General features: G+C 39.9%; 1 protein-coding gene across 2 annotated transcripts in view; it reads left to right on the top strand.

The window, feature by feature from the left end:
• The window catches only part of Ctnna2 (catenin alpha 2), a 1,158,760-nt gene that overhangs the window by 351,048 nt on the left and 784,418 nt on the right, over positions 1-23,294 (top strand). For both annotated transcript variants that reach the window (XM_055596488.1, XM_055596487.1), the window contains exon 6: positions 1,122-1,388. In XM_055596488.1, the coding sequence (XP_055452463.1) occupies positions 1,122-1,388 (267 nt within the window). The remainder of the gene's footprint in view (positions 1-1,121; positions 1,389-23,294) is intronic.

Below are 23,294 nucleotides of genomic sequence, written 5' to 3'. Positions count from 1 at the left end.
ATATCACTTTCTGATGTTTGACAATTGAAAGCCTGTTCACCAGCACATACTCAGTTGACAATCCTACGTGGCTGTCAGCAAACAGCAACTCCTTCAGCATTTCCAGGAATGATGAGGATTTTCTCTTCAGGTGTGCTCTTAAAGGCTGAAAGAAAAGTGACTCCCCAGGGGTTTTACTTTGAGAAAAACAGATCACTGTTGGATTATTATTGTCTAGTCTTTAAATTTGATGTTTGGTGGGGATTGTGAAACGGCCTTGTAGTTAAGAGCACTTGTTACTCTTCCAGAGGACCTGAGTTCAGTTCAAAAGTGCCAACATACATCACACACACACACACACACACACACACACACACACACACTACACATCCAAATAGAAGTAAATCTTTAAAGCTGATGATTGACCTGCCATTAGAGACAATCAAATAAAAAAAAAAAAAAAAAAAAAAAAAACTTCTGCAAGGGATAGCAAAGTGAAGCTGATATGTGAAGCTGTAATCGGTTTCCCTTGTTTGTATCTGTAAGTAAACAGAAGCAAGCAGGGTCCTAGGTGACTACTTTCAGGTTTTCCATCTGCTGAGAACAAACACTGTGATGCCTACAATCCACATACCTTGGTAGTGTCCTGGGGTTTGCGTTCTCACAGCAATGTTTGCAGATCCTGTGCTGATGATTAGAGTCAGCAGTAGATCAAGATAGACAGGGGCCACAGCTGACATTAGCAGTCCTATGTGGGGGAGCACCATCCTTTCAAGGCCACCATAGTAGTGTCTGATGAAGACTGATGATACATGGTTACTATGATAATGTCTAATAGACACTGATGATCGAGTATGTGGTCTTGTGGAAGGAGACACCTGGGTGGGCTGCTTAGAAATTAGTTTTACAAAGGTAAGCCAGGTAAATTGGATTCTCTCATGTGATAGTGTAAACTGGACATCAACCACTGACTTAGACATTTCCAAAAAGAAAGAACAGTTTTTGTATAACTCTGGCAGCTACAAATAGCACAAGGGAGAAAGAGTGTTTCTAAAGTTCCAATGTGTCCATGAGCCTGAAGCTCTAAATCTTCCTGCAAACACTTGCACGCAAGCCTTATGTATATTCCGTACTATCCACAGGAGCTGAAGGACCCTCACTGTAGGGATGAGATGGCCGCTGCCCGTGGAGCCCTGAAGAAGAATGCCACCATGCTGTACACAGCCTCCCAAGCCTTCCTCCGCCACCCCGATGTGGCTGCTACAAGAGCCAACCGAGATTATGTATTCAAACAAGTCCAGGAGGCCATAGCTGGAATCTCCAGTGCTGCTCAGGCCACCTCGCCTACCGATGAAGCCAAAGGCCACACAGGCATCGGCGAGCTGGCTGCAGCCCTGAATGAGTTTGATGTAAGCACCTGGATGATTCACATAGAGTATGCACTTAGCATGTGTGTGTGTGTGTGTGTGTGTGTGTGTGTGTGTGTGTATGTGTACCTATATGCACTATGTGTACGCAGTACATATGTATGTACATTGAAGGGATGCCATAATAGTATATATTGCTTTTTTTCTCTTAGAAGGCTTTGACAGGAAGATAAACTGTATGATGGGTATCTCTGTTACTGGAAATCTAAAATATTGGCAGAGCTTAGTATAATAATCTTTAACGAATATAACAAACATGTTAAAGAGGGCTGGGACTCTACCACATAAAAGGAATGCCTCACCTACAAGCCATTTGGAAGGTCAATTTCATTATAAAGAGGACAGACATTGCAAGTGGCTGGAGTTAGTTTGCATCAGTGACAAGCAAACCCCGTTATCCTAAACTCCACGTAGGAATCCCATAAAAGAGGACCTCCTGCATGTGCTCTTGCTGGTGGGATATTCTAGAGTGGGAGACAGTAGGAAGGAGACTTCTCATGCTTGGACCATTCTCTAGCCCTGTAAGGGCATAAGAGGGTGCAGTCAGCAGCAGCCAAGGACCGCAGCAGACCTCCAAGATCCAGACATGGATGGGCTCATCTGTGTGGTCATTTGTCCTGCAGCACACGATCCTACCTAAGCTGTAAAAGACAGCAAGAGTCATAATTGCCCAGCTCTGTGTTCATGGGGGTTTTGTTCCACAGTGGAGATGGGGGTGGGGAGTAGAAAAAGAAATAGAACAGAATTCACAGTAGAAAAAAAAAAAACTGAGTTGCTTAGAAGCAGCTGGGAATGATGGTATCGTTTCAGCTCTTCGGGGTGTAAAATAAGCTTTAGACAGAAAATGACTAGCTAGTGGCAGGAAGGAGGATCCTGAGGAAAGCAATGGGTGCCCAAGGTGGTGGTGGAGAATGTAATTGAGGTCTAATTGCAATACTGTGGAGGCAATGAGATATTTTATTCTCCCTTAATTGGACTCTGTGAGAGTTTATGTGTACATACTCACACATATACACATATTTATAAGTGTACACATCTGAACTCGGACTATATAGGGACTGTATAAGATTTTTAAAAGAATTTATTTTAACTCATGTATATGTCTGTGTGTCTGTGTATGGGTATGTGCATGTGACTGAAGGAGCCTGGGAAGGCAGAGGCATTGGATCCTCTGGAGCCCGTTACAGGTGTGTATGAGAACCAACATGAGTGCTGAGAACCAAACTTGGGAACTCTACAAGTGCCGCACGTGCCTTTTTCTGCTGCTAAACAGTCTCTCCACACCATCGACCTGTTTTCTGTAACGATTACATTTGGATTTAGTAATAAATTGAGGGAATTTAGTACAGAAATGGGAACTCAGTCTTATCTAATTTTGTGTGCAACATTCAGCAGGTTGTTGAATCTATTGAAAAGAATAACAGTTCAGCATAATGTTTACAAAAACTTCACAAACATCAATAAAACTGTTCACTTTATTTCATACATGTACTAAAATTAGACAAAAATGTAGATGGATGGTGCCAAAAAACCCAAAAACCAAACCAAACACACAAACAAAACCCAGCAGCTTTTCTCTACTGAAGGCAGATTTCACTCCATAGTAAGTCTAAGAGACAGAATTCACCCTTAATACTGTTCAGACAGGAGCAGGAAGAATGCTGATGGAGTTATGCCCATTTAATGAGATGGTAAGGTTTGTTTTTGGACTAAGAAAATAAAATCATAAATTAAGAGGAAAAAGAGTAGGTCATGCATTCAAACACTAAAGCATGTCACATTTAATATGCCTTTAACTTAAATGCATATTAAAACAAAAAAGGCTCACTTTTAAAATAGTATAAAATCACAAAAAATCTAAAATGGAAAAATATTCCCAAAATTTGGCAGTTATAAAACTTCATTAAGAATGGATGCGTTACTTAGCCAAGTTTTTAATTCGTCCATTTTCTTACATAATGCTTTATTTTGTGATTGGATGTTAATCTGTGAAAAGTAGTGGGAAGAGAACACCGAACGCCAGACCTGTCGGCTGCTGCCACCTTCTGTACAGCAGTGGGATGACTCCAGTCCCTTCCCTCTGGTTACAGACCATTTCAACCACAGCTTTCACCAACAAACAGGCCACTTGGAGCATCACTGTAGTATTGCAAAAGGCTTCAGAGTCATAAAATCAAATTTGAGGTCATCTAGGAAGGCTCAGATAGTCAAGCACGTCCACACTGTGAGTTTTTAACACCTTTCATTTGCCACACTGCTGCCTTTTTTGGTAGGCTGCTCTAGACTTGGGGGATTAGGCATGCACACAGCTGACCGAGGTATACTGACTAATCTACTGATTTAATTTTATTAGTTCAATGAGTTATACATTAACTCATTTCATGGATCGTAATGTTAACTAAATGTATTGTGTATTAATGAAGCAACTTTGCATTATGTTAATGACCTATACCAACCAGTACTTTATTATTAATGGTTATTTGTTTGCAAGCAATGAAAATTACATAACACATTAGCCAATGTTTAACATTTTATTTTCAAAGGCTAACAACAGTTAAAATGTGTAGCTGCCTAAGCTGCAGTAAAGAACAACAGCCACTGCTCCCTAACAGCTGCTCTCTTGTAAATGAAGTCTTAATTCAGAACTTTCTGGCAAGTACTGACGTTACTGTGAAATTTTAAAAGAAATACACTGTAACTAATCACTTGTAGGTTTTCGATCACTTATTATGTTGGCCAACTTATATTCCTTAATATTTAAAATTCTTTCATTAACAATAGTAGGTTGCTTCTCCTAATGGAACAGTTAAAAACGGAATGGGAAGGTTGTTCGGTCTTGGTTATTCCCCGAGTATTCTAACTTGAAATTGATTTAGAATTCATAGGCATCATATCTAAAACCTACAGGCTGTTTTCAAAATGTGTGAGTCAGCCTCCTCTAACTGTACCACATTCTTATCATGGATGAAGGAAGGGTTGGGGCGAGCAAAACTTCTCAGTGGTAACGATGACTTGCTATTCTCTCAGAGGACCAGAGTTAGTACTCAGCATACACGTGTTGGGTAGGCTCCCACTGCCTGTAACTCCACCTCCAGGGGACCTGGACTTTGTAGGTACCCACACACATAGCATGTACTAACACACGCACACATACAAACATACGTGTGTGTGTGTTCACACGAGCATGCACTAAAGGCAAACTTATGACAAAAGGAACGATGGGTTATGGTGGCTCACACTTTCAGTGTTTTTAGTTCAAGGCGAGTTGGATTCTTGTTGAGAGTTGTGATGAGGAAGTAAAGCATAGCAGGAGCACATGATTGGACGAGATTCTCACTTCAGCATAGTAAGTAAGTGAAAGAGAGAGAAGAGGCCCAATATCCCCTCGAGGACAAGCCCACTAGCTTCCATTGGCGTCCCAAACTAATCTCCAAACCTTGAACAACGTCTTCATAGGACACTATCCAGATATACCACAGATACTCAAACAGATGTCATTTCACTGGGTGAAAAGCTCCAACTTCCTGCTACTGATGTTTCTGGCAATATGCCATGTTGATAAACGACCTAATGGCTACCAATGCAGTGGCAGTTTAAATAGGTAAACGCTACGCAATGCGAAATGAGAAGAGCTCTATGGATCCAGGACAGTTTCCAGCCCATCTTTCTCATGTCTTGACATTGAACTGGAGAAGCAATTTGTAGCCATAGTTACATACGTCAATTTCAGTTGTATGCGAGATTGGATGTAGATGTGGCTTAAAATCTTATAGTTAGGTCTGGGGAACTGTTTCAGTCAAGAAAGTGCTTATTGTACAAGCATGAGGGTCTGAATTTCTTTTTTTTTTTATTGTTTCTTTTTTTAATTTTATTTTTCTTTTTAGTTACATTTTGTTAACTCTGTGTCCCAGCTGTATCCCGCTCCCCCATTCCCTTCCCAACCCCACATTCCCACCCTGGTCTCTTCCTTGCCCCTTTCCACGTCCACTGATAGGGGAGGACCTCCTCCTCTTTCATTTGACCCTGTTTTATCAGGTATCTTCAGGACTAGCTGCAAAGTCCTCCTCTGTGGCCTAACAGGACTGCTCCTTCCCTGGTGGGGGGGGGGGAGATCAAAGAGGATCTGAATTTCAGAGCCTGAATCCATGGAAAAAGCCTAGACCAACAATGTGTACCTGTAATCCCAGTACTATTGATGAGAGTGGTGGATTGATAGATACAGGCAGAATTCCAGCTGAATCAGTGAGCTGCCTGTTCAGTAAAGAACCTCGTGAAAAAAACTCAAATGCAAAAAGGTAGAGAATGACTAAGGATAGTATCAGATGTTGTCCTCTGGCCTGCACACATGCACACACACATACACATGCTCATACATGAATACGCATATGAGTAACCTTATAGTTACTCAGAATAAGATTAAACTGGCATTTTTATACTGATCTGCTTAAAACCATAGGATTGGTTTTAATGGATATTCATAATTAGGGCTCTGCTTGGTGAGCTATATTCTGTTACCTTTGAGCCTAGATAGATAGATAGATAGATAGATAGATAGATAGATAGATAGATTTATTTATTTATCACTGAGTTGCTAAAAATGCCACTGAATTATATATCAATATATATAATTATATATATTGATTCAGCACTACCCTCTGAGGAACTCTGCACAGATATCCTTAACAAGTAATGACTTCTCATGTGTAAGTCCAATTACAAGATCAGCTTTGATTGCTAGGACTCTTTCAAGAGTGTAGAGAACCCTAGAAGATACTTCTTTTGTTAAATAGATCATGCTCCTTCCTTATTGCAGGGCAGTTGCTTAATTTTCAGGTCAACCAGATCCAGAACTAGAGTGAGCTCTTATCTCAAACAAACAAGCAAATGAACAAACAAACAAAAAGGTGGAAAAAAAGACCATTCCATATGTCTTTGTAATTCTTTTGTGTAGGTAAATGAATATATACTTTGGAAAGGCTTATTTATACAGGCTTTCACTGTGAAAATGGACATTGATGCTTTTCATAAACATATTTTTGATATCAAAAACTATTTTTCCTTTAACTTTTTTTCTACATTGGTCTTTAACTTAATATGTGAAATAGGCTGACCTTAAACTCACAATCTGCCTACTTCCTCTTCCCTAGTGCTAGGATATGTCCCCATCCCACTGCAAAAGAACTTGTCAAACAACTAAGTAAATTAAAATAAAAGGGGCTGGAGAAATGGCTCAGCAGCTGAGAGTGCTTGCTGTTCTTGCAGAGGACTAGACTTTCATTTTCAGCACCCACGTGGCATGGCTTACACCTGTCATAACTCTAGCTCCAGAAGATCTAACATGTTCCAGCCTCCATGGGCTCCTACACTCACATCTACAAACACACACAAATAAAAGAGTGAAATCAGTCACTCATCTCTTCAAATATATATTCTTTTAAATGAAACCATAAGTAGTATCTTGACTTCTCTCATGCTTAACTTATTCTATATGACCTTGTTTCCCACTTCTACCATGACACCTGTTAATTTGCTTGATGGATGATCTCGAATTCTGACATGTCCGTTCTTCTTCCCTTGTTTCTTGTTCGTGTTTCTATGACTACACAAAATGGATCCCTAAAATTCCAAAATAACCTGTGTTTGCTTTGAACAAAAAGTGCATTCTCTCGCCTGCCATTCCTTTTCTTTCTCTTTCATAGTTTTTTCAGTAGTTCTGGACCTTTCCCAATACCCTAAGTGCCCACAGACTCAGAATACCACCTCTGTTCCTTGCCTTCCAGCCTAGGACAGTGACCCAAATGGTATCCGATCTAGTCTACACTCACAATATCTATAAACATGTCTTTGCAGACTTTTAATGCTTCCATTTTGGGAGAAGGGACACAGTGGTACTGACCAGGGGTCGTCTTGTTTTGTTTCATGACTGCCGTGCCTTATAAAATGCACATCAGCAATGCAGAATTCAGTCATCTGTTCCCACTCACATAGAACTGAACATTTACCTAAATGTCCCAAGTCCACAGAAGTTGTCCTTATAGTTTTGCATACCCATATCTAACCTTTAACATATCTCCTCTCATTTTCAGTTTTCAGCTTTTCAGTATTTTTTATTAATTCTTGATAGAACTGCAATTAGTTTTCCTGCTGTCATTCAATGGATGTGAGTCCTGGGGATTGAGTATCACCAACTATGACAGACCAGGAGGATAAAAGCAGCTATGCCTGACAAAAACCAAAGGACTAGGCTGAGAATACTGCTGTCTTCTTGGGAAAGCATTGTTGTAGTCACTGACCAAATGTGGACTTCTCTCTGTGGACATGCAGTGGTATCAAGCTTTATTCTTAAAAAAAAAAAAAAAAAAAAAAGTTCAGTGCAAGGTTTCTATCACAGAAACTCATTTAAGAAATGTGCCCTTACAGGAAGAGATTTTTGGATGTCTGTGACTATTCACAACTCCAGATTAAAATTTAGAGACCTGTAGTTAGAAGATCATTTCAATAGAGAATGGAAATTATGTCTAGGTAAGTTAGCTCAAATAAATGACCTCAATAATTTCTGTTGAAAGAGTCTGAATAAGTTAAGAACTTTTTAATAGTGAAGTAATCCTTCTTTTTTGTACTATTTCAAAGACTAAGTAAGTATTGTATGGGCATTTTGATCCCTGTAAGAGCTGTGAACAAGAGCTCTGAACAGATCAGGGGTTCATAGAATCCTTGGACTTGGGACCTCTAAAACCACAAGGAGAGATGAATGACTTTACATGGAGATGGGAACTTTTATGACAGGCTCCTTTTCCAGTGCCTCCTACTTGGTTATATCTCATCATTTCTCATGGCAACCAGATTGGTTCTTTCCTAGGAGGCTTCCTCACTACACACCTCCTTTGATGTCATTCTGGGGACAACATCTGGGAAAACCCACATTAAGTGGTGAAGATTCTTAATTAGCTTCATTCTAATTAAGTTACATAAGAATGAAGCTAGAAGGGAACAGACGGTCCCATCCAAATTCTATAAGTGTATTCATGAGGGAAAGGCAAGCTGTAGCTAACTGTTTGAAACAAATTAGCAAATTAGAGAACAAATGCATAAAATGAAAGCCAGTAAGTAAACCTAGGATCATGCAGGCAACTTAAGATTCCTAATGCAAGCATTTGAAGATTCCAACGCTAGCCAGGGCTCTGGCTTATGGCTCCTTGGTGGACTGGAATATCCACAGAAACACTTACCTAGTGTGTAAATACTTGGAATAGAGGGTGAACTGAATTTCCCAAAATCTGTAGTTTCTTTCTTTTTCAATTTATTCATTGCACTTTTCAATTGTAGGGTATTTTCTTTAGGCTCCTTCAGTAGAGATCTCTGAGGTAATGAATGTGAGTTCCTGACCTTACTTAAATCTAGACAGCAGGCTGAGTGGTTTTCTCCCTGAATAGTGCCAATATTTAACATATGCATTGTTGATCTTACCGTGTCTACCTTTCTTCTATCAGCAGCTTTTAACTACTGAGAATGAAAATGAAGGGACATCATAAAAACCCATATGGTTCTGGGACCCTGGGATAAATGCAAGACTTGGATTCAGGAGACTTGCTACTTACCCCAAGTTCTATGGATAACTCTGTGTAATCACAGGTCCTGAGATGTTACATCTTGTGTTTGGGCTTTAGTGTAAAGTTTGGATGACTTAGATCTTTCACAGAGAGTGAACAAGGTGCATATGAGGCATAACATTGAAGGTGTGTATTGCTTAAAAGAGAATTTCTTACTCAGTAGCAATAGTTACTAAATAGCATTAATGTCATTGTATGCTCTCGAGTGCATAATGTGCTCTTAAATTGTGTGTGTGTGTGTGTGTGTGTGTGTGTGTGTGTGTGTGTGTGCAGGGTAGAAAAGGAAAGGTGGAACAGTGGATAAATTCCTTAAGGAAATGCTCAATAACCCACATTTAAAGGTTAAGAAAAAACTCTGAAAAAAACATCTAGTTCTTATTTTTGTGTGTCTGTGTGCATGACCATGCATGTGTGTGTTACATTCAGGAACACACAAAAGCAGAGAAGTGTACTGAATGCCCTGGAGCTGGAATGAGAGGTGCTTGTGAGCTGCCTGATATGGGTGTAGGAATCTGAGCTCAGGTGCTCTGCAAGAACACATAACCACTGAGCTGCCATTTATCCAACCCCAGAAGACATAAGGCTAAGAGGATGGGCAGGTCCAGGTCAGTTCCCCAAGCCTGGGGAGGAGCTGGCCTTCATCTTTTCCTGTGAGGAAGGTGTGAATCTAAAAGGAAAAACACCGTCAGGTCTGTTTATAAGGAACCCTGTGGATTAGGATTAGGGTGGTGACTGAGTTTGGATAAGACAGAACAATAGGACAGGACGATTAATGAACATATGAAATTATGAAGGTCACAACTATACCACTGGTGTACACGCTGAACGAATCAATGACTCCAAAACTTCCTGTAGGGGAAACCACCATGCATTGGGTACAGTGCTTTTGCTTTTCATATGTGAATACAGTGTTGTAGAGGAAGGCCAATTATGAAATCTTGAAAATCCTTTGTGGGAAATTTAACATGTTTCATGATATAAGTTTCCTGCATTGATTTGCTCTTATTTGTGGCTCTTAATTAATTTACATAGCCATCAGAATTGTCAAATGCCTAAGCATGTATGCAGATCTAGGCTTTCAAAATGCTAAAAGCAATTTCCACATCTGTGATTTTTCTAATTTAGTTCAAACTGTTGCTTTGAGCTTCTTCAATGGGATGTTGTGCTCATTCAACTTACCTTATGAAAATTTGTTTTGTTACCTGTTTGAGACAGAGCCTTCCTATATAGGCCCAGGTGGGGCTCCCCTTCTTTTGAACTCAACCTCCTATGTCCTGGGATTTCAGGTATATGCTACCACACCTGGCTCTTATATAACATAAAAATAAATAAATGCTTAATATGAATAATTTACTGAAGGCTTTAGAAATCCTCTGCCACTTGCTTCCTTGCTCTTGGCGGGGTGCTTCTCAGTCTACCTGCCCCTTCTCACTCACTACACCCTGTGCAGTTAGACATGCACTAGTGTTCTAGCATTCTTTATCGTACACTGACATCTGGTGGCCAAACACTACAGTGATACCCAGTAACTTTGTCAACATAGACCATGACTTAAGTACTTACGAGGGTCCAAAAATACCTATACTACTATTCCACTGTGCACAGGCCTCAGAAAGTTTTGTTTCTTGATAAGACAACGTTTTGTACATTAATATTACGCAGTGTAAGTAGTCAATGATTTCTGTAAATGTCTAGAGCCATGGGCAAAGATGCCTGTAGAGACGGATAGCTCTGAATGATGAGTCCCACATGGATGGAGCAGAAGATGACACGGTACACCAAGTTTCTTACACAGTCCTCTTGCCTGCCTTCTCCCCTTTAGACCTACTCACCAGTTACAATCACCCACAAACCAGATCCCGTGCTGTGGGATGTAAACCCTGTCACATTGCTTCTACACAGCTTTTCTTTCCTAGGGATTTGTCAATCCAATAATCAGTTTTGACAGAAGTGTTCATTTTCTATGTGTCAGAGAGAGTGGTGGGGTAAACACACACACACACGTTTGTGCATGTATGTTTGAGTGCGTGGATGTTCATGCATGTCTTTGTCAGTGTGTGCTTGCACCCATGTGGAAATAAGGATAGTCTCCAGTGTTGATTCTCAACCACCTCCTCATTCTTTAGCTTGGGACAAAGTCTCTTCTTGGCTTGGAACTTTGCCAAGCAGCCGGGTCTACCTGGGCCTGAACTTCCTGAGACCCTCCTGTTTCCCATATTAGCACCCATGGGATTATAGACATGTGCTTTCTTTTTGTTACATGGATTCTAGCAATCCAAGCTGATTTCCTCACACTTGAGAGGCAAGCATTTTCCCAACTGAGCTAATAATTATTTATTTTCTGTCAACATTTATTTTCTCCAAGAAAATATTCCAGGGTAATTTAATTTTATCTTGGACATTTCAGTCCTGAGAGAGGGACCACATTAATGACAGAGCAAATAGGAACACAAGAGTTGAAATGATATTTTAATAATTACCCTTTAAATCCTTGTTTTCCTTCCTTTCAGTCTTTAAATAAAATTATCATACTTCCAGGGGAAAAGTGTAAGAATCTATGTGTTTTATGTATAATTAATTTTCTCTTTTGAGGGAGTGGCATGTTTTATATTTGAACTTTGTACATTTTTTTTCAAGTGATTAGTGCTAAATGAAACCCCTAATGCTAATGTAGCTGATGAATTTATCAAAGATTTGTCCACAGGGGACAAACTGTGTAATGTTGATGATCGCTGATTTATTGGTTGCGCTTCAGTTTTGGGAACCACATGAGAGCTTTTGTGTAATGAAGTGATTACAGAGAAGCTTGTGGTTTATTTAAATAGCTCAATTCAGACTTGGGTTTCTCATGTGGTCTCTTATGTAATCAGTACTAATTTTTTATTTACTTTTACTTATATGCATTCCGCTTCTGCTCGTCTGAATGTGCATCATGAGCACACAGGTACCCACAAAGGCCAGAAAAGGGCATAAGAACCCTGGAATGTTCATTAGAGGCAGGTGTGAGGACCCACTATGAGCACTAGTTTCTAAACTTGCGTCCTCTGGAACAGGAGCTAGTGCTCCGCAACATTGCCAAGCTTTGATGACCCTTCCAGGGATGAACCTTTTTAAGCTCTTCCTGTGGGGCGGAAGTCTAGCCTAGCAATGGGCTGCACATGTGCTAGGTGGTTATCTCCATCTTTTACAGTTTAATGAAGCTCAGTGGCACAGTACACACCCCCATCCACACCACATGCTATCCCCCTGCTTGTCTCCAAAACTTACTTAAATTTCTTTTCAACCAAACACATATAGATGCTTCTCACACTTGTTTTTCTGTAATGAATTAGAAAAACTTTACTACTTCTTATCAAGTGTCTTCAGTCCTCCAAAAATTCTGCTTCCCTAGCGTTGTGTGTGTGTGTGTGTGTGTGTGTGTGTTTGTGTGTGTATCAATTCACAAGTCATTAAGTTGAAGCTGTAGAAAACCACTTCCTCTTCCTCCGCATCTATATGTAATGAGTAGGTTCACCCCATTACTAGGAACATAACCCTCTAATGTAGGTAGTACTAGCAAGTGCTGGAGAGTGCAGTGGAGAACAATTCAAAAGCTGGTGTTTTACCCCTACTCTGCATCTCTCATACCATGAGCTTGTTTATCTGCTATACAACTTCAGTCTTATGGTGAAAGAATGAAACAGAGAAAGATATCACCTCATAATATCCATAATTCTCTGAAGATACCCCAAATAAGCAAGTTGTGATGTCATGTAAGTAAAATGCAGTATTTTTAGTACAAATGAAGCTTCAGAAAGGGTCTTACCAGGACTGGAGAAAGCTCAGTCTGTGGAGTGCCTTCCTAGTGTTCCTGAATCCCAGGTGCAGTCCTCAGGACTGCAGAAAACTGAACTTGATGAATGGTACCTGTAACCTAGCCATTGAGAAACACAGGAGGATACCAGGTCTTTATTCCCTACATATGGACTTTGCGGCCATCCTGGGATGATACATGGAGCCCTGTCTCCAAAAACATGGAAATAACATCAACCACATAGATCCTATAGGAGACCCAACCAGATTATCTCCTCTGTATTTCTTCTCATAATGAGTTCTAAAGATGACGCTTTGTGTCCCACATATGGAACTTTTCCTTAGAACAGGAAAATAATTATTTGTGCCTCATTTTTGAAAAATGGCTTGATATCATCAACAAATTTAACCACATTTCTTCAGACACTGAAGACTATAGTGGTGGTCATCTTGACACAATGTTCTGTTCCTATTGTGTGTGTGTGGTGTGTGTGTTCTTCTGGGCATCTGATTTGCAGTTTCTGAACTGCAGCACTTCATGAAAACAGATAGCGACAGCAGCAGATTTTATTTTGAAAGAGGCATTGAGAGGAGGAGGACAAAACATGTTAGGGGCCACATTTGAACAAGTTTGTTCCTCTAGTATCCAAGACCTTCATAGTGGCCAAGTTCCCAGAAGTTCCTTCCCACCTCCCGATTCTATATTCCTGGGACCAAATTTAAATCACAGTGGATCTTTGAGGGACAGAGTTAAACAGTTTTCTAGGCATGTTGTGTAAGTTTGTAATCCTAGCACCCAAAAAGCTACGTTGGGAGGAACCATTAGCTTGAAACAAAATCAGGTTGCAAATAAACACCAGCTGACAGTGGTGGTACCTTCAATCCCAGCATGAGGGAGGCATAAGCAGGTGGATCTTCGTGAGTCTGAGGTCACTAGGGTATACAAAGCTAGCTCCAGAATAGCCAGGGCTACACAGAGAAACCCAGTCTCAAAAAACCAAAACAAACAACAGAAAAACCAACCAAACAAAACCAACCAACCAAACAAACAAATTGGAAAACCCACTACACCAACAATAAATGAAATAAAACCAGAATGTATTAAATTATACATTTAACATCCTTTATTCCAACATGAATTTAGAGGTAGGGCATAAATAATGCATAAGGTAAATGCCACATTTGTGTATGAAAATAAAATCTATAGAGCTTATATTTGATGGTTTTACCTGTTCCAAGAGATGTTCATAGATGGGATGTGGAGGTCCATATTGATTCACAGTTGTTGGCTGGAACAACAGGGTGATTTTTAAGATACTTTCCCTGGGTATGAAAGCTGGCCAGATGGGCACAGACATGGAGAATCATCTTTATTTGAAAACAGGAGCATGTTCGGCACTGTCAGATGCCATGCTTATGAACCACATCACTGTGAAGATTTTTGCACCAGCTAATTTGAATGTGGGACACAAAGGTTTCCAGGCCTTGTAATTCCCGTTCTGCAGAATTATATTTTAGACAGCATCGAGACTTAGAAATATCACTGAGCAGATAGACATTTCCAAAGTTGTCTTATTTTTTTAAACAAAGGTCATCACAGACTTGAAGAAGGATCACATTGGTAGTGATCTGCAGGAGTGGAGAGTCACTTATAAGGAAGGATAATGTCCGTGATCTGCCATCAGCACCCAGGGTGTGACAGCTTGTGACAGCTGCTATCACTTCGGATTCTTTTCTTACTAGAGACCAGAGACTCTGTTGCAATCTGGGGCAGCAAAATAATCCGAAAGTGACATAAGGCAAAGGCTAGTCTTTATTATGTCATTGTATCATCTATGAAATGATCCTGACATGAGTAGATAGGGAAAACAATTTGTAATCAAGATGCCGCCCTGTGTATGTGTGTGTGCTTATGTGTATGTAATAGGTACATACATGAATATATTTCATGTTTTTTTTCATTGAGTTATGTTTTCCCTTTCTTTTTCAAACTTTTATTAATAATTTCTATAATTTCAATTCTGTTATTATAGACTGACCCTATCTATATCAGTTTTTAGTGAGGACAATTCCCACAGATACACTGATCAGATGTAGATCAGTCTTCAGGAGTCACTGCCTCTCAAGGTGATTCTAGGTAGTGTCAACTTGAGAGTAAAAGTCAGTCAACACACTCCTTAAGTATAAAATCAGTATGCACAGCACTGTCTACTGGAGCATCTCTAAGAGGCAGGCCTGTTTCCTTCACTGGTGTGTGTGTGTGTGTGTGTGTGTGTGTGTGTGTGTACTCAATATGTGGTTTTAATTGTTAAAACACTAGATATCGTTTAAGTTTTTCTTATATTGAAATTCCCAACATCTTTTATTAAAGCACCCATTTGTCTGTCATTATCAGCCTGGGCTATGTTGTGACAGCCCTAGAGAGAAGACTTACTTAATAAGGACTGGAAAATCATTATTTTGAGAGTTTATATTACAGTCTTTCTCTTGCTTGATTTTCACATGTGGCACAGAAGAAACCAATTTATACATCATAAGGCTGACTGAGCTATAGCACTCTGTCTTTAGACACCCTGTCAAGTCGCTTCTTTTTCCTCCTTCCATCTCTTTCTTCCCAGTATTTTCTGTTTCTTCTGATGCCAGTAGAGTTGTCTTTCCTAAAATTAGACACTCTTGCCTCTCTTCTGCTCTGCTTTGTAAAAGTTTAAATTTCTGTATGAGACCGCACTGACTGAAGCATGCACTTTTCAGTCTGTTGAACAGAGGCCATCTGCCTCTCCAGAGGGATCTGAATTGGAACTGCCTGGGTTCCTTTCTCACATCTGCCTGGTGCTTGATCCCCAGCCCTTGTTTCTGATTTTATTTTTCATAAGTAGCATAGGGCTAATGTGGCCTCATAAGCTTGTTGTGATAAGTAATAATCTACAACAATATTTGGGGTTGGAATTGATGTAAAGAAAACTATTCACATGCTCGCCTTAGTACTTTTTAAAAATGGATGCCAGCATGGAAAGATGACTCAGCAGGTACACTTGCCATCATCCCAGAGGGCTTGAATTTGATCCTGGGATTCACATGGAGAAATGAAAGAACTGACTTCCATAAACCATCCTCTGATATCCAAACCTGCACAAACCTGAAACTATTTGAAACTCTAATTCTAGATCTGAGATGTTTTTCTAGCCTCGACAGGCTTTGCACTAAAGTCCAGAAATGCCCCTATAAACACATGTTTATACACATAATTTAAAAACTATAAATAAATCTTTAAATATATCAGTTCTGTATACTTTTATGAGAGTAACTGATGTACATGAAAAATTCATACCTCAGTAACCACTCTTTGAATTCTATATAAATAACAAGTAAAATTCAGTTTCTCTGTGCAGGGATTAGCTGGGGTCTGAGTGCAAGGATTTCTTGTATAAAATTGTTTTGCCCTATTTAATTAAGCATTGCACAACCTTGTAACATTATAGTGAGGAAAGGCTAATTTTTCAACAATTAGCTGCTGCCTGGCTAGCGTTGAATACTCTAGAATTGAAGAGCTATCTCATGACTAGACAAGTGCTATTATCTTGCATTCCTAAAGTCCAGTCCTGTTTTTCTGCAATGCAGGCCTTACACAGGCTGCCCCAGTCAAGTGGGAGTAGGGGATGTGGTGGAGGAAGGTAGAAGCTGAACTGGGGTTGGACATAGGAAGAGGTAACTTTTGATACCACAAAGAAAGCGCCAAGAGGGATAGAGAATGGAGAGGAAGCGGTTGCCTGTGCTACCACATAGTATACACATAGGTCACTAACACTGATCCGACTACCTAGCGGGTCCATGCATGCTTGGATGGCAGGTTTCCGGGAAATACTACATCTTCTGTCTTCAGATCTGCTCTTGAGCCACGGCTTTTCCGAAGAACGTTATCATGAGTTGTGAAGAATGGGTAACAGAAGCCTGAGGTTCTTGTGTGTTTTATCCACACTGTTTGAAGAGCTGCCATTTGCACAGCACAGTATGTCTCCTGGCAGCAAACTTGAATTCTGATGCCTCACTCTGCCTGGCACTTTATAGACTCTCAGTCAACATCCAAAAATGAGGAATGAGAGAATAAGTGACAGCACTTCTGGCACCAGCTGAGGTGAAATGAGTCAGTCATTGGAACCAGAAGGCTTTTTTGTAATTGCAGAAAAACTCGTATTTAGAGGGAATAAAAAGTAACTGATAAGATAAAATCATCGACAAAAGTAAGAAAAATTAGTTGTGTCTATTGGGTGTTGCTAGTGTACCCCTTCTAGATTTTGGAGACCATCAAGGTTACGGGCTCATCTGTCTTAGGGTTCACTTGTGTGTGCTTCCTTCTCAGATCACTGAGATACTGAGATACTGAGGTATCCCTTATGTCACTTCTTTGCCCAAGGCTACATACACCTCCTCGACTTTCATAAACATCCCTCTTTTCTCTGTTTTTCTCCTGCCTATTAGACCATTGTATTTTTATATAACGTGTTAAGCTTTCCTGTCATTTGAACATGGTTTTCTCTGGAATTTTGTTCTTTATGGCACGTGACTCTTGTAAAAGGACTTCGTTTGTGAGCATCTATGTGAAAACACCTGGTTTTCTAGTTCCAGCCTCTTTCCCGGACTCCAGATCTATTCTCAACTCTGTGTGCAAAATCGGAATTTGCATGCTTTCTAAGTCCTTCTAACTATGGTGAATATCTTTACAAGGTCCAGCATAGATTCTCTTTACATACACACATGCACACACACACACACACGAGAGAGAGAGAATATGAACTACCTTTGGGAATGTACCTTCGGGAGTTTATCTAGAAAAATTGAGCTTGCCGGCTTTCTTCTCTACCCAGCTTTGTCTGTATATTTAATTTCTTACTCAATCCTCTCAGCTGCCTATTTCCAAAACCCTCACTGGCTCCCTGCCCTCGACCTAGCCATCTTCTGCCCTCTGAAAGTGATTCTGCTTCTGCTTGAAAGGTAAACTTTAAAACATATACTGTGAGGTTTTCTTTGTGCCATGAAATCATTTCAGTAAGGGTTACTGACATCTCATCTCAAGCCTCCAGTTCTGTACTCATCTGTTATTCCACAATTCACCATTTATCATCCTTCAGATATATGGTCAGTTTTTAATTTGTGGTCTTTCCTCAGCAGAGTCCCCCCTTTTATTATTAAGCTCATTATTCACAGAAACCGTTTTTTTAAAAACTCTTTCTATATTAGTCAGACTTTTTTCTTTCTTTCTTTTTGTTTCTTTTAACCACTTTGGGCAATTTCTGTGCAAACAAGGGAGGAGGCCTGCTTTATCTTTGCATTTCTGTCCCTTGTGGTAGAAAGGGAGATGCACAATAAAGGCCTTACCCCAGGGTACACAAAAATAAGGGAAGCCATCAGGTCTAAAGGTCCTCTTCAAATGTGTGGTAGACCCTGCCTTACAGATTCACCACCTTACAGCAGTCTCTTTAAATTTTCAGTCCATAATAGTTAAACCATACATTACCTCAGAGCCTTCAGTATCCTCTCTGGAAATACCTCCTCCTCCTCCTCCTCCTCCTCCTCCTCCTCCCCCCCTCCTCTCCTTCCCCCTCCTCCTCCTCCTTTCTCCTTCTCCTCCTCCTTCCTCCTTCTCCTCCTTCCTCCTCCTCCTCCTCCTCCTTTTCTTCTTATTCTTCTTCATTTTTATTTTTTGAGACAGGGTTTCTCTCTGTAGCCGTGACTATCCCAGACTCAGTTGTAGAACAGGATGGCCTTGAACTCACAGAGATCGGCCTTACTAATTTCTTAAACACTTCTCAGTAAAGTCAACAGTCAAGATAAACTCTCTTCCTTCCTTAATTCCGATTGCTTCAACCATCATTCCCCCATGTCAACATAGTACTATGTAAAGAGTAAAATAAAATGTGTTTCAAGTTTGTGCCATAATAAGAGCTATTTGGGTTTCATCCATACTTTTATCCTCACTGTCATCCTACATAGAAAATAACTGTCTGATGAATGGATGCTTAAATGCATATGTTAACTTGTTGATTTTAATGTCTACTTATCTTCTGCATATTAATTTCTCTGCTATTTAGACTGTTGATCTGCAGAGCCCTTCACAGTAGTTCACTTTTGTGAACATTCTGGTATGTTCAATGAGCTCACATTATCATTATAGCCAGCTTAACCCTTTTTTTGTGTATGTTTTCCAATATATAACAAGTTTATAGAACTTAAAGTATAGTAAACAGACTTGCATCAAAATCCAAAATGCAAAAGTAAATATGACATTCTCATTAATCAAAAAGAATATTTCTAAGTCATGTGATGTTCCTGGATAAGTAATTAACATGCTGTACAATATTACTAGGAAAATACAAACTCTTTCTTAATTTGCCTATTTAAAAAACAGACAGAAAAAGATAGATGAGTTTATGTTCAAGGTGTATGTGTTTCCCCCAGGGCCAAAGAACTAATTTCCTTTTCATATTTGGAGACTATTGATACAATTATTCTCTCATCAGACATGCAATTTGAGTGCATAACCAGTTTGCGGAAATCACCTCATAATTTATTAGGTTGATAACAGCAATTAAGTCACAATTGCTTCTGAGAAATGCAAACTGACTTCCTTTCTAAGTGGATAATTTAAGATTCTGAACCACATATGGGCAGTGCAATGGATTTCTAGGATAAGAAGTTTGTTTTTACAAGTATTACACTTAAATTTTCAAACTGCTGGTAATCCAGTAATGAATGATTCAACTGATGAATTAACCTGTAGCATTTCTTTATTTTTCCCTTTTCTTATCTTCTGATTGCTTTTGGATGCAATATGAAGGCGAGGACTTTGGGTAGGAAAAATCAACTTCCCTATAGATATTCACTTACTTGAAATTATAAAACTCGAGGAGGTCAAGGATGCTGCTTAGTCGTTGGGGTGTTCTCCTATCATGAAGGAGTCCTTGGCTTCTAGCCCAGTACAGAATAGTATTGGCAAGGCTGCACATACCTATAATCACAGCACTGGGAGGTGCAGGTTAGGCAATCAGAAGTACAAACTCATTTAAGTACTAGACAAGTTTAAGACTGGTGTGGGGTACATGAGATTATTAAAACAAAAAAACAACATTTAAAAATTCATTCTTAGCTTGAAGACCATACAGAAACTTGTCATTGGCTGACACGGATTGACACAAACCTTCAGGAGAGATTGCCGGATTATCAAAATTTTCCTTACTGTGGCACTGCTGCTACACTCACACCTGCCTGTTCACACAAAGCCCTCCATGCTCCTGTGCACACTAGTGCAAACTGCTTATGGGTTTCGCTTACAATGCATGGAATTTTAAAGTAGTTATTTTTCTAGGTGAGTCTGGATCAAACATTACAAAAATGTAAAATAGTCTGTTTTTCTAGATAAATCACGATCAAAGGCTTCACAGTGGAAGTTTATCAACAACAGGAGCTGACTCTCTCAGTGAGACTCCCCTCCCACTGTGAGCAGAAATGACTTCTGTCATCATGACAGGCTACTTATCATTTACTCTAAATCTGAAGGTCACTGAGCCACATCAGTCACCAGAGCACACTGAAATGCACACATCTAACTGACTATCTGTCCATCAGTATTTGTCTGCACATGTTGTGTTCACTTTCAAGTTCTAAATAAGTTAATAGCATAAAGTCATAAATTGCTTATATGGGAACATTCCAGCAAGCTGCAGAAGATACTTAACTGAAGGGAAAATATCCTATTTGGTGGCATTTTTTACATAAATCTCTCTCTCTCTCTTTCTCTCTCTCTCTCTCTCTCTCTCTCTCTCACACACACACACACACACACACACACAAACACAAACGAAAACAATAATAACAGAGAAAAAAACATTGTATAAACAAGAGCCAACTGGCAGATGGGATGAGAAATTACAAGGATAATGTTAAGCAGAGCTCAGGAAGAAAGGCCTGGACACAATAGAGCAGAAGGTGGTTTTCTCTGAGTAAGGTCACCATGAGCTTTTTAGAAAAGCATCAGGAAGTAAGAGACTAAACTATGCATACAGTAGAACAAATAGTCCAGCAACACGTGGAGGATATTGGAGGTAGTAATGTAGTCAGAGCTATTTGGTGTAAAGTCAAAGTGTCATATGTACAGATCTATAAAGTAAGGTTTTAGAGACAGAGACTAGAGTCATCTTGCTAAGCATCTTAATGACAGCAGGAAGTGAGTTGGAGAGGGATGGTGTTGTTTCAGCTATTCTTTCTGAGTCTGCCATCAAGATTCTGACTTATGGATGGATAACGTGGCCCAAGGTTTCCTCCTTGATAAGTTGTGGTGTAGTTCACAGAAAGAATGTCATACAGTCATACAGAGGGAGTTGTAGAACTACTGAGTAATATCATAAGTTATACATTTCCAGGTTGACAAACTGTTATATGATGTTAGGGAGCTATTGAAGTGGGAGTGGAGTGTGGGTAAAGCACTTGCCTTGCAAGCATGAGTATAAGGGTTCAGATGGCCAGAACACACTGAAAATGGTAACTTCTAGGTGGGGTCAGTGGCACACCTGCAGTTCCAGCTTTTGAAAGGTTGAACCCTCGTGTGTTAGCTAGTTTTATGTCAACTTGGCACAAGCTAGCATGATCAAAATACAGGGGGCCACACTTGAGAAAATGGCTGTATAAGATCAGGCTACACACAAAGCTGTAGGTCATTTTCTTAATTAATTATTGATAGGTGAGAGCCCAGAGAACCAAGCCCATTGTGGGTGGTGCCAAGTTTTGGCTGGGGGTCCTGCATTCTATAAGAAAGCATGCCAAGCAAGCCACAAGGAACAAGCCAGGAAGCAGCATTCCTCCATGGCCTTTGCATCAGCTCCTGCCTCCAGTTTCCTGCCCTGCTCAGTTTCAGTCCTGGCTTCCTCCAGTGATGAACAGGGATATGGAAACATAAACCAAATAAATCCTTTCCTCCACAATTTCCTTTTCATCACGGTCTTTCATCAAAGCAATAGTAACCCTAAGACATCTAGTCATATTGATGACATATGGATCTGATTGAGGGGCCCTGCCTCAGTATGTAAAGTAAGAAAACAGTGATTTCTGGTATCAGCCTTGGGATTCTCCATACACACACACACACACACACACACACACACACACACATGCCTGTATATGTGATCACACACATGTAAGACATGCTCACAGAGAGATGGAATAAGCAGATTTTAAGAATGGCATGTTACAAAAAAGTAGCAAGGCTGATTTGAAACCTTGATTATGAAGTTAATATGTAATAGAATGACCCCAGGAATCTTAAGCATGAGAAGAAAGCTTTTTGAAGCTATTTGATCATTCGTATTTATTGTTTACTTTGTGTTATGTAGTGTTATCTTTAGGTGCATTTAATTTTCTTAATAACTCAGGAGTAGAGATATGACTAATATCCTTCCTTTTACCTGAGGTGACAAAAATGCTCAGAATTTAAGCCACCTGCTCAACTAGGAGACATTATTACCAGAGTCCTGGTTCCCTTGAAAAGCTGTAAGAGAATACTCTGGACTGGGAAACTTTTATGCAGCAAAAGTGTTTCTTCTTAGAGGTCTAGTGGCTAAGATGTCTAAGATGCAATGTGATGTTTCCTTTTCTGCTGAAAGCTGCCTTCTGCTACAATTTGCACTATAATGCTACATCCTATGGATACAGGATGGTTTTTTTTGTTTTTGTTTTTGTTTTGTTTTTGTTTTTGCTTTTTTTTTTTTTACACAGCAACCAGGAGGAAGAGAGGGCAATGCAGTGCATATGAAGCCTCCTTTATAAGGACAGTGTCACTTTTTAGGGAGCCAGAAGGTACTAATTACCTCTTAAATGGGCTGTTTCTTAAAATTATCATATTAGAGGGGGAAATAGAAATACCTGGATGGGACAGGAACTCCACAAGGAGAGCAACAAAACCAAAATATCTGGTCACAATGGTCTTTTCTGTGACAGATACTCCAACCATGGACCATTCATGGAGATATTTTAGAACCCCTGAACAGATGTAGCCCATGGCAGCTTAGTCTCCAAGTGGGTTTCCTAGTAGTGGAAACAGGGACTGTCTCTGACATGAACTTGTTGGCTGGCTCTTTGATCACCTCCCCATGAAGGAGTAGCATCCTTACCAGGCCACAGAGGAAGACAATGCAGCCAGTCCTGATGAGACCTGATAGACTAGGGTCAAATGGAAGGGGAGGAGGACCTCCTTTGTCAGTGGACTTGGAGAGGGGTATGGGAGGAGATGAAGAAGGGAGGGTGGGATTGTGAGGGGATGAGGGAGGCGGCTACAGCTGGAATATAAAGTGAATAAACTGTAATTAATAAAAAATAATTAAACTTAAAAAAGAAGGAAAAAAAAAAACAGGAGAACCCCATACTGCAGTTCACTGACTCCCTAAGATAGATAGATAGATAGATAGATAGATAGATAGATAGATAGATAGATAGATAGATA

Source organism: Psammomys obesus, unplaced genomic scaffold, assembly GCF_907164565.1.
Source record: "Psammomys obesus unplaced genomic scaffold, mPsaObe1.curated_primary_1811, whole genome shotgun sequence".
Lineage (NCBI taxonomy): Eukaryota > Metazoa > Chordata > Mammalia > Rodentia > Muridae > Psammomys > Psammomys obesus.
Note: the sequence above shows the minus strand (reverse complement) of the source record. Positions and strands in the feature narration are given on the sequence as shown.